The sequence below is a fragment of the Perca flavescens genome, chromosome 21, assembly GCF_004354835.1.
Source record: "Perca flavescens isolate YP-PL-M2 chromosome 21, PFLA_1.0, whole genome shotgun sequence".
Taxonomy (NCBI): domain Eukaryota; kingdom Metazoa; phylum Chordata; class Actinopteri; order Perciformes; family Percidae; genus Perca; species Perca flavescens.
In genome coordinates this window covers 13311194-13322842 of record NC_041351.1, presented here as the reverse complement: position 1 = coordinate 13322842, position 11649 = coordinate 13311194, and the positions used below count along the sequence as shown (strand labels likewise).

The following is an 11649-nucleotide window of genomic DNA, read 5'->3' as shown; positions in this document are numbered from 1 at the left end:
TTAGGGTTAGACCAGCATTTCTTTTTGTGGTAACTCGCTCTAAAATTACTGACTAACGAAAAATCAGACATTTTTCCAATCTACTGTCCTCACTCTCAGCTCTCTTCAGGTAGTTGACTCCCCAGCATCTCCTTTGCCCTTCGGCTGCCTCCAGTCAGCGTAGAAGGATTCCTCGTAGTCTCCCATCTCTTCAAACTCGACATCGGGAGACTCAGAGGCCAAAAGTGCAGCTTCCTCTGTACCAAAAAAATCCTGAGAAAAAGGATTTCTCTTTTTAAGTTTTCTTTATTCCAACATTTAGCAAACAAGCCTTTTGTTTTCTTGTCACTAATGAATAGCAGTGCTACTTAAAGTCATTCTAAGGTTTTTTTCCCCTTCATTTTTGGGAAATCACATGCATTTTTTAAAAGTAATGTAGTTTTCCTTAATCTCACCTCGTCATCCAACTCTAAGTACTTCTTTGCAGATGTCAGCATCTGCTTTTGAGTGACTGTGCGGTTGTAGTGTTTGAGAGCCTCCTGTTTAAACGGAGACACATCATCGACACACGACAAGAGTATGAGAACAACAAACTCATTTTCAGTGCTTGTCCCAGCTGCTGCTTCAAAGTAGCTGAGAACAAATGTTTAATTAGTGGCCTTCAGCAGACACAGTAGTTTAACATTTAGTATTGTTAAACAGGTTGAACTTACCATTTTTACTCTAACTCGACAGTTTAAGTTTTTATCTCGGCCATGTTCTTTCTGTTGTAGTGTTATGATAGTACAACTGGCAGATGAGGGTAAACTGTCTATGGTTACTTAGCTTGTTTTTTTGGGTAGGGGTTGAAGTTAAAAAAATCATTAAGAGTTCCTGTTTTGAAAGTAATTTTGTTCACATAAAACTCTTGGCATAAATACAAAATCAGGAGCTGTTGAGTTAGATAGTGATATTTCCTCTCACCGTCCTGGGTGTGAAGTGGTTGTGCTGAAGGCCCCACTGTTCACTGTAGGCTTTATAATACAGCAGGTTCTGCTTCATGACCTGGTCCTCAGGTTCAAACAGGAAGTAGCTGTACGCACAGGGCAACGCACTGCGGCCATCGTTTACTGGTCAGAGAAAAAAACAGCAGATACACAGATGAGTGTTGGTATTATTCAAGAGCGGTGATGGAAAGCTCAGTTGTAGTTGTAAACTTACACTTATAATAGGCATACTGGAGGTAGTGGTAAATAGTGGCCACAAATTTCTCCACAAAATAACCCCCAATGTTAGGCAGCAAGTTTTCTTCACACTTCAGCTTACAGTGTAATACGTCAACAGAAACCTCTGTGGAAAAGCATAGCAGAGATTATTTATTTAGTAATAAAATGAAACCAGAGAAAGTGGTGGAAGTATTCACATCATTTACTTAAAAGTAAAAGTAATACATCAGAATCGGAATCAGCTTTATTGGCCAGGTTTGCGTAAACAAACAAGGAATTTGACTCCGGTTAATCTTTGCTCTCAAAGTACAACACTCACTTAACCTATACATAATAAAAACAAAGGACAGTATATAAAAAATATACTGTTAAGTATACAGTATAATAATACAATAGAATTTACAATTTTACAAAATAATTACAAAAGAGAGGGAGAGAATACTGCAATATCGGTCAATAGACTGAGATTTTAGGATTTAAATATGAGTACAGTGCAAGGCAGATCAGTGCAATGGTAATATATTAACAATATTGTAATTGTAGGATTGAAATAGACATGAGGAAGATGAGCAGAACAGTGGTGGTTGGCTTTGTTCAGTGTGAGGGTGGGGGCTATTTCCAAGTGTTCAACAGAGTGACTGCTTGGGGAAAGAAACTGTCTCTGTGTCGGCTGGTTTTGGCAAACAGTGCCCTCCCTGTATCGCCTACCAGAGGGAAGGAGGTTGAACAGTTTGTGCCCAGGATGTGAGCGGTCTGCAGAGACTGTTGCTGCCCTTTTCCTGACCCAGGACCAGTACATGTCCTGGATGGAGGGAAGGTCAGCTCCAATGATCCTCTCTGCAGCCCTAATTGTCCGTTGCAGTCTGGCCCTATCCCGTTTGGTGGCTGACCCAAACCAGACAGTGATGGAGGTGCAGATGACCGACTGAATGATGGCTGAGTAGAAAGTGGTCAGCAGATTAAACTTCCTTAGCTGTCGCAGGAAGTATAACCTCTGCTGGGTCTTTTTCTGGACAGAGTCAATGTGGGGAGACCATTTTAGGTCCTGTGAAATGGTTGATCCCAGGAACCTAAAGGAATCCACAGTGGACACTGTTAATCTGGATGGTGAGGGAGGGGGCTTCTCCTAAAGTCCACTGTCATCTCCAAAGTCTTCTTGGGGTTTAACTCCAGGTGGTTCATTACAAGTAAAAGTTATGCTTTCAAAATCCTACTTAAATAAAAAATACTTGTTTTGCCGAAAAAATAGCCCCAGTGACTGATATATTGGTATGTATCAGGTGAAGCTAGTATTATTTACTAGATAGTTTAGTCCTGTGGTTACCAATATAGGGGTCGTGCCCCTCCAAAGGATCACAAGATAAATCTAAGGAGTTGTGAGATGATTTATGAGAGAGGAAAGAAGAAAAAACAACTAATAGACATCTGAAACATGACGATGGGAACCCAACTAGACTGTTCACTCTTGTAAGGGCTCTCGAGCCAAAAAGGTACAGAACCACTGGTTTAATCTTTGACAATGTGTTGTATTTTATAAGCTTGTCATGTCTTTATGTTAAAAAAGTAACCAAAGCTGTCAGGCAAATGAAGTGGGGTAGAAAAGTACAATATTTTCCTTCCAATTCTTAAAGTTTTCATCTTAAATCCAGTTTTGCTCTCTTTTGCATCTCTTTCAGAAGTGTTTTCTCTTCATTTTGAAACCATTTTTAACATTTTACAGCATACTAACCTGCTATGACTGCATAGAAGTCACTGTGTGGTGAAAGTTGACAGATCCCTTCACAGTCTGCCTGACAGAGATCATACTCCTGGAGGTAGAGCCTCAGAGCTTCCTCCATGTGTTCAACACTGCTGCTGTAGTCACCTGAATTGATGAGTTTCACTCCTCTCAGAAAGGAGGCCTAGAAAGGACATGATTGATCCACTTTTTCACTTCAGAAACTGAGATGGGAAAATTTGTATTGCTGTTAATTCAGTATTAAACTGTGGAACTCTATTCTGTTGTGTATTCTCAACAGAAAAAAAATTGTAACAAAGGACCGAGGCTAGGTTGTCTGCACCTCAAATGGTTGTTCCTCATGGTCGGTGAGGTAGCCGCTCAGGTCGTACTGGCTCTTGTACGTCTCCATCAGCTGGTGCATCTCCTGGTCTTCGGGGTTCTTCTGGAGGTAGGTGTAGGCACATGGGACAGCACTCTGCAGGTCATTCAGCTGAAGGAAAAACACTGATTTACCTTGTGATAAATACATTCAGCATTTTGTTTCTCTTGGCCTTAAACTGGGTATGATGCTACAGGTTAACTGTCAAATATAGGAGCCAAGATTATCAAGTTTGTTAATTCTAATAATCCCTACAAATACCTCAATCAATGGTTATTTGGGGGCACTTTGCCTAGTATAGAGGAACTGGAAAAAGACTAAGTGATCATAACAGCCCTGAGCCAGTAAATATAATGTACTTTGTGTTAATTTATCCTTGCAGAGATGATGTATATAATTTAAATCAATTTTGTTTTTAAACGTCCTTTAAGGTTGAACATCTTTCAGGGATGATGATATAAATATGGCTGTGGCATGTGACATATGTGTCTCACCCTGGAGTGCGCAAAGTGCAGGTGTCTGTAGGGAGATCTTCTGCTGAAATCCTCCAAGATCTCTCTGCCGGGAGGAGGGAGCTGCAGTGCGGGGAAGTGCGCTCTGCACTTCTTCTGACAGGACGCTGTCATCATAACGTGCCAGTAGAAGCGGAGGTCCCGGCTTTCTGTAAAGGACGGTTCTTCGCGTTTGCTACTATTGCAGTGCCTCATGCAGTATCTTACACTCTCTTTAAGAAGCCGGTGCAAACGCAAACTCAATTCCAAATACGTGATCGACTCCGTCCACTTCTCTGCTGCGTAATTGTCCAAAGCCAATCCATACGCAGTGGTGAGGGGCATGAGCTCCTCTTTGGGAAAATTTCTGAAATTGTAGTTTTCATATTGCGCGGCTGTCATAAAGACTAAGGTCGAACAAAGCAACGTCAACAACGCGTCTCCTTTAGCGCAAAATGCAACCATGATGAGATGATATCCCACATATTAGTCTGCTTCTTCGGTCTGCTCCTGTTGGTTTCCTGTGTCTGTGTGGTGGTCTGCTGAAGTGCTTAGGGGTCTGTGGGAATTCCGGGATTGGGCCTTTCAGAGGCTACTGTCTCGGGTTTCTACAGCTGACACACTGCTGTGTTTCTATATTTGGCACAAGAAGCGTGCGTAAAAGTGACCGTTTGTGCGCTTTGTCCTGTTTGTTCTGGTGTTGATTGCTCACTAATGCAAGCTCACTTTCAACAAATATGATTAATAAAACATCAGATGAGATTTATAAGCGTAAATCCCATAATTATGAATGGTTTCTATCGGGTTTTATGATTAATATAGATTAATTACGTGTTCTGTGTAATGTAGCGGATTAAAGGCTTATTTTGTTTTAGCAGTTCTTGCTCTGCCCACAAATAGTTTGGGTTATTCATATTGAGACGGATGCTTGACAGGATGCAAATTCCCTCGCAGACTAGACTGGCCCTTTTAATCCTCTTCGTCGCTACTTGAGATCGCTTCTTTTTCAGAAATCTTCACGGCATTAGTGGAAAAGCTGAAACTTTGGGGGCTATCTCGGGCCACTTTACGGCTCCGAGAGGCTGATCCAGAGAGGCGGGTCTCTTTGTGATCTGCAGAGGTGATGAAGAGTAAACCAAATATAACAATCGGCGACTTGGTTTTCAAAATAAAAGCGGAAAATTGGCAATTTTAAATAAAGAAAAAAAAAAAACGAATCCAGTCATAATTATCGACCTCAAAATAGGTCTGCGTTAAAAAAGATTACATAGGCTACACCTATTGTGTATTAGAAATACGATTTGAGTTAAAACTGCAAAAAAACAAAACAAACGTTTTGAATAGTTCTGTTCAATTTCTTCTATTGTGATTTTATTTTTTTAAAGGAAGTAGTACTCCTGCATATTGTGGTTAACTCGACAAGGCGCTTCCCTTTTCCAACTCCGACATTCCTTCCCTCTGGTAAAAAGTCCTCACTGCAGCCTGGAGATTGTCCACGTTTACAGCATTCAGACAGACACTGCTACCCAGATCCACATCTGCAGCCTCGGCCCTCTGCGAAAAGAGCGCATACGACTTTAGGCCTTGCGTCTATTTTGTGGCTTTTCTTATTGTTACTTGTTTTGAATCCCTCTATCCTGTAAAGATGTTTGCCTGTTGCATTGTTTTTATCCTCCTCACTACGTGGTCTCCCGTGGAATGTAATCCCAGTCCCGTGTTAGGAGATGTAGTCGTGGACAGATCCTTCATCCCCCAAATCTGTGCAAGAGAAGCGAAAGAGGGAGATTATGTTCGCTATCACTACAACGCCACATTTGTCAACGGGAAAACATTTGATTCCAGGTAAGTTAAAACGCATTTTATCTGAAATTCGGAATGCATTAATTTCACTTTAGTTTTCTTTACTTTCAAAGTTGGTAATTATGCTGCAAAGGCCATACAACTCGATGCAGTTAGGATAGTGTTAGTTAAGAAAAGTAAAAAAAAAAAAAAAGATTAAATATAGGCCTATCTAACGTCATCAGTTTGCAATAATTTATTAATATATATCTACACGCATCTCCTACAAACATAGTCCTGCGTTTTCCCCCAGTGTACAACTTCTTAAAGCTGACCAAGTTCTGACATTTCCTCGGTATTTGTAAACTTTTTGGTTTCCCTCACAGCCATCAGAGAGGAGACGCCAAGGTGGGCCTGCTCGGGGAGGGCAAGCTCATCGCTGGCATTGATAAAGGTCTGCAGGGCATGTGCGTGAATGAGCGCAGAACAATCACTGTCCCGCCCCACCTGGCCTATGGAAGCACCGGTGCAGGTAAATGCACATTTAATACCGCTTAATACAAACGTTTAACATGAATAAAATGTTCAAGTTTTTGAAATAACTCGATAGGCTACCGCACAGCAGTTTTTCTACAGCAATCATAGTATTTGAGTTTCCAAGTGGCCCCAGACCCTCAGGGCCCCCGAAGGCTTCATGTTGTCTATGTGGCAGTTACTTGTTACCCCCCCTCCACCCCCACCCACCCCATCCTCTGGCAGTGAGAGTAATTACACAAACACTGTCGACGTGCTAGGCTGTACTTTAGGCACAGTGTTTTAATGTAATGTTGCCATGTTCACCATCTTAGTTTAGCATGTTATCATGATAAAAAAAATGTATTAGCAAAATGTTGGCCTGGTAATGCATTAGAAGTGATCACCAAACCTAACCTCATGGTGGCGCTGGAGGAAAAAGTCAGGGTATCACCAGTCAGAGGGGTTAATCCTCTGGGGACCATGAATGTCTGTATCCAAATTAGTGCTAATCCATCCTGTAGATGTTGAGATATTTCACATATAGGTGAAAAAATTGACATGCCGGTGATGCCCGATGAAATGTCAGGTAATCACCAAAGTCAACAGACCAACATGCTATGAGCCATGCTGCTACTTGGCTAAAAACTGTATTGATATATCATATTCCAATTATTACCACGTAGATAGCACATTAAGTTAGTTAATCATCAAGTACCAGTAAGCATAAATACACTCAGATGTTTGAGTGATCTTTACTGCCATTACAACCCTATCCCAAAATCCTGTTTCAACTGGGGTGCTCATTTAAGGAAATAAGACGACTTAAGGTGTAATTTCACAAGCTTTCACTTAAGGTGGATGTGGATTATAGTGTTGCGTTTCCAAAAAGTTGGTAACACTGATGTCTTTGCTGTGTAATGCCACATAGTTCATCTAACCATGTTTACAGGCGACGTGGTTCCTCCAGACGCCACCCTGGTGTTTGACATCCATTTGTTGGATCTGTGGAACAAAGCCGACCTGGTTGTCACCAAAACCATCACCACTCCCAAAGACTGCCAACGCTCGGTGATGCGCACTGACTTTGTGCGTTACCATTTCAACGGCACTCTGCTCGACGGCACCGTCTTCGACTCCAGGTGAATTATGGCTTGGATGACTGTTGGCGTCCAAAATGCTCTAACAAAATTCTGACCTTTTGATTAAACAATATAGAGCGTGATGAGCAGTTGTAACCCTAAAAATAGTAACTAAATAAATCAGTGACCAAAGAGGTCCTTGTTTGAAGCTAAATCTCATTCTCATCTCTATGTTTAGAAACAAAGCCCTTTCCAATTGACTGCTCTTTGTTGTGTTTACTGTGTCATCCAGGTATGTTGTGTGTTTGACTTTGCGCTTGTATGAGCCCTACTGTATGTAGCTACACCAGGAAGCAGACCCACAACTCCTTAGTGGGTGAGGGTTGGCTGATTAAGGGTCTGGATGAAGGCCTGCTGGGCATGTGTGTGGGAGAGATCAGAAATATCGTCATCCCGCCCTTTAAAGCCTACGGAGAGAAAGGATCAGGTAAACACAAATGATGGTTAACTAATGGCCCTGACACACCAACCCGGTAACCGGCCGTCGGACAGTCTGGCGAGGTCAGTGACTCGAGTCTGTTCGGTGTGTTCCGTGCCGTCTTCCGTCGGTGGAGCTGTCGGCCTTCATTTTGGTTGACCTGACTTGCACAAGTACAGCATAACGTATAAATACATTGAAATGTCCATTTATTCTGTATTTAATCAGTTAAGTTACTTCAGCATCTTGTTTTGTTTAAACGTACACATCTTGTACCATTTTCCATCTTAAATTTCAATATTTAGCTCTGATTCTAATTTGTTTTGGATGTGTAACGCTAAGCATCCTCTGCTTTCCACCTGAGGCTTGGCAAAACACAAAGAGATGGTCCGAGGTCTAGCATGGTTATATACATCCAGTCATTTTAGTTACACCTCTCATATCTGTGTGGAGGTCAGTCCTCACTCGTTTTAAAAATAAAATAACTGAACTGTAAGTATCCTTTCCAGACCATATTTTACCTTTAGTTTAATCAGTAATTCTTATTTTATACTTTGTTATATAAATTGATCAGATTGAAATAAGAAATTAAGGTAACATAAATAATAATACTTGTCTTTCATGTTAATGTTGCTAAGATGTCTGTCAGTGTGAAACTCTCCGCCCTCTGCTCACCAGGTACAGAGATTCCCCCCCAGGCGACCCTGGTGTTTGACATCCTGTTGGCTGACATTCATAACCCAAAGGATAACCTCACCATTGAGAACCAGGTGGTGCCGGAGACGTGCACACGCAAGTCTGTGGTTGGGGATTACGTCCGGTACCACTACAATGGTACCTTCCTGAACGGAGTCACCTTTGACACCAGGTGAGCTGAGGTCACACTGACATAAAGCTGTAACTCAGTTGCCAGTTATATTGCAGCCTGTAGGTACACACATGCAATCCTATTTTAAGCCCTTTTCTAAATATCAGCCCATCACTTCAGTATAATCGTGCTGCACCAATACTGACACATTTTGAGTCAAACACAAAACATGTCATGATGTGTATTTTTGGCCTCAAGGTGTAAATTTCCTTTAAGTATAATTTTAATGAAAGCCACGTTTATTTTTTTAAAATAAGCCATTCTTGTTACTGCCAACAGCTACCAGAGGAACAGCACATACAACACCTACATCGGGATGGGATACGTGATTGCAGGCATGGACCAGGCCCTGCTGGGAGTCTGCATTGGAGAGAAGCGGAGGGTCATCATCCCTCCACACCTGGCGTACGGAGAGGAAGGAGCAGGTGAGTTACTGTAGCTTTATTGCAGCTTGCAGCCCAACATAATTTAATTGATTGCATTGACACAAAGCTAAGGTTCTGGAAAAATAACCCATTAAAAACCAGGAAAAATGTAATTGGATTATGATATAAATATACAAAAAAAGATTGTTTTGTTTTAGCAGTTGTTGAGTAAATATTAGTGCTGACAGAAAATTCATCAACCAAAGTTTTAAGAATCTCTTCACCATTCATTTATTAAATGTAAGGAATTTCTGCTTCATTGCATAATATCATTATAAATGAAATACCTTTGGACTGTCAGTCGAACAAAAAAAAACAATTTGATTTGACTTGTAAAATTGTGATGAACATTTTTCCACAATTGTCTGACATTTTATAAGAAATATCGAATAATTAATTAAGAGATTAAAAGATAATGACAATGATGAAGAGCCTGATAATCAGACTAAACTATGTTAATGTCAGGAAAAGCTGATGACATAACCATAACGATTTGCATACTTTCATGGTCATACTTTAGGTGCATCTGAATTGAATTCAAATTGAATCTTTTATATATATGTCTAATTATATATATGAATATTTCACACTGTTGTATATTAATGTAACACTGAGAAACTACAGAGATTAAATAATTGTGTGTGGTCTGTCCAGGTGGCGTCATCCCCCCTTCTGCTGTGCTGGTGTTTGACATTCTGGTCATCGACTTCCACAACCCCAACGACACGGTGAACATCCAGATCACCCACAGACCCGAGGCATGTAACGAGACCACCGCCGAGAACGACCTCGTCCGCTACCACTACAACTGCACCCTAGTGGACGGCACACCGCTCTTTTCCTCGTGAGTCATCCAGACATCCCATGTTTTCAATACTGATATTACATAATCACTTTAGTAATCATTTTAATTTGACCAATCAACCTTTTCCTCAGACACGACTATGAGAGCCTTCAGGATGCAGTGCTGGGGTCGGACAAGGTGATCGACGGGCTGGACGAAGGCTTGCGAGGCATGTGTGTGGGAGAGAAGAGGGTGGTAACGGTGCCACCTCACCTTGGCCATGGAGAAAAAGGAGGTGAGACTTACTCTAAATATCAGTATTGTTTTTATTTATTATAATTTTATTTTCGAACCCTCTCAAAGGCCTCTTTAAGTCCTGTGCTCTTAAGTTTAAATTCACTAAAATACTATTTTTTTGCTTTCTATTCATCAGCTACTGGTGTGCCAAGCAGTGCTGTGTTGGTCTTTGACATTGAACTGGTGAGCTTTGAGAAGGGAGTGCCACCTGGTTACCTGTTTGTGTGGCTGGAGGATAGCCCTGCAGACCTTTTTGCAGCCCTGGATTTCAACAAGAACGAAGAGGTGCCACAGGAGGAGGTACGTTCGTTTTATTTCATTTCACAAGGGCCCTCAAAAGTAATTATTTACCACATTATAACGTATGCTATGTCATGTCACAAAAGTAATTGTATAGTATGCCATAAAATGATCAATGATACTCTTTTATCTCTTGACACATTTTAGTTTGGGGAGTTCATCAAGCTGCAGGTGGCAGAGGGCAAAGGTCGGATAAAGCCTGGACAAATCATGGAGCACGTTATTAGCGACATGTTCCACAACCAGGACCGCAATAAAGACGGAGTGATCACGGCCGACGAGCTCAAACTGAAGGTTGATGAGGACAAGGAAAGGGAAGCTGCGAGGCATGAAGAGTTGTAATGAGGACAAATGCTTTTATTCTCTCAGGGATCAACCCCAACACCTTTTTAAAAAAAAGCAACGAGAGACTTTTTCCATACATCATCATGGTTTAAACATTTCTATACCACATTGGACAGTCTTCTTAAATGACAAGAAAATATTGCAAAGGGTCTTTTTTGTGGATTTCTGTGTTGTATGATTGTTTGTTTTTGATAGATGTATTTCAAAATATTTTCAAACCAAACAAGCACCTTTTATTTGTCCTTGAAAGTCACATGAATTAAACTGTTTGTAAGAAAACGTCTGACATCTGAAATAACTGCACATGTATTTATGACAAAAAGAGAGTTGCATATACCAAAAAATTTTGGTAGTGGCTGAGTTTTTAAAGCTTCACTTTTTGGTGCAAGATGCAGCCAGGAAAAATCTTAAGGCATAAAAATGTCATACTATAGGATGTCATGGAATGTTTTTTCCCCGACATACTATACTATTACTTTTTAAAACTTTTTTTCGACATTCTATGACCTTTTTTCGACATACTATACTATGACTTTTTTATGACTTTTTCAGACATACTATACTATGACTTTTTTCGACATGCTATATTATGACTTTTTTCAACTTTTTTTGACATACTATAATAGGAATTTTTCGGACATACTTTATTATGACTTTTTTCGATATACTACTATGACTTTTTTCAACTTTTTTCGACATACTATATGACTTTTTTCGACATGCTACACTATGACTTTTTTCAACATGCTATAGTATGACTTTTGTCAACTTTTTCGACATACTATACTATGACTTTTGTCGACTTTTTTGACATACTATACTATGACTTTTTTTTTCGACATACCATAAAAAGTCATAAAAAAGTCATAGTATGGTATATTGAAAAAAGTCATAGTATAGCATGTCCAAAAAAGTCATAAAAAAATCATAGTATAGTATTTGCAAAAACAAATGTCATTAAAATTCATAGTGTAGCATGTAGAAAAAGTCATAAAAAATCATAG

General features: G+C 40.3%; 2 protein-coding genes across 2 annotated transcripts; one reads left to right on the top strand and one right to left on the bottom strand.

The window, feature by feature from the left end:
• LOC114548073 (endoplasmic reticulum protein SC65) lies at positions 1-4617 on the bottom strand. The gene is made up of 7 exons (XM_028567776.1): positions 3778-4617; positions 3245-3394; positions 2914-3085; positions 1180-1308; positions 943-1088; positions 435-518; positions 1-252 (listed from the first exon to the last, which is right to left on the bottom strand). The coding sequence occupies exons 1-7, from the start codon at positions 4237-4239 to the stop codon at positions 106-108; spliced, it is 1290 nt and encodes a 429-aa protein (XP_028423577.1). The 5' UTR covers positions 4240-4617; the 3' UTR covers positions 1-105.
• Positions 4618-5196: 579 nt separating this feature from the next.
• On the top strand, positions 5197-10927 carry fkbp10b (FKBP prolyl isomerase 10b). The gene is made up of 10 exons (XM_028567506.1): positions 5197-5616; positions 5940-6085; positions 7019-7208; positions 7490-7635; positions 8305-8494; positions 8774-8919; positions 9574-9763; positions 9856-9998; positions 10137-10300; positions 10448-10927. The coding sequence occupies exons 1-10, from the start codon at positions 5420-5422 to the stop codon at positions 10640-10642; spliced, it is 1707 nt and encodes a 568-aa protein (XP_028423307.1). The 5' UTR covers positions 5197-5419; the 3' UTR covers positions 10643-10927.
• The last annotated feature ends 722 nt before the right edge of the window (positions 10928-11649 follow it).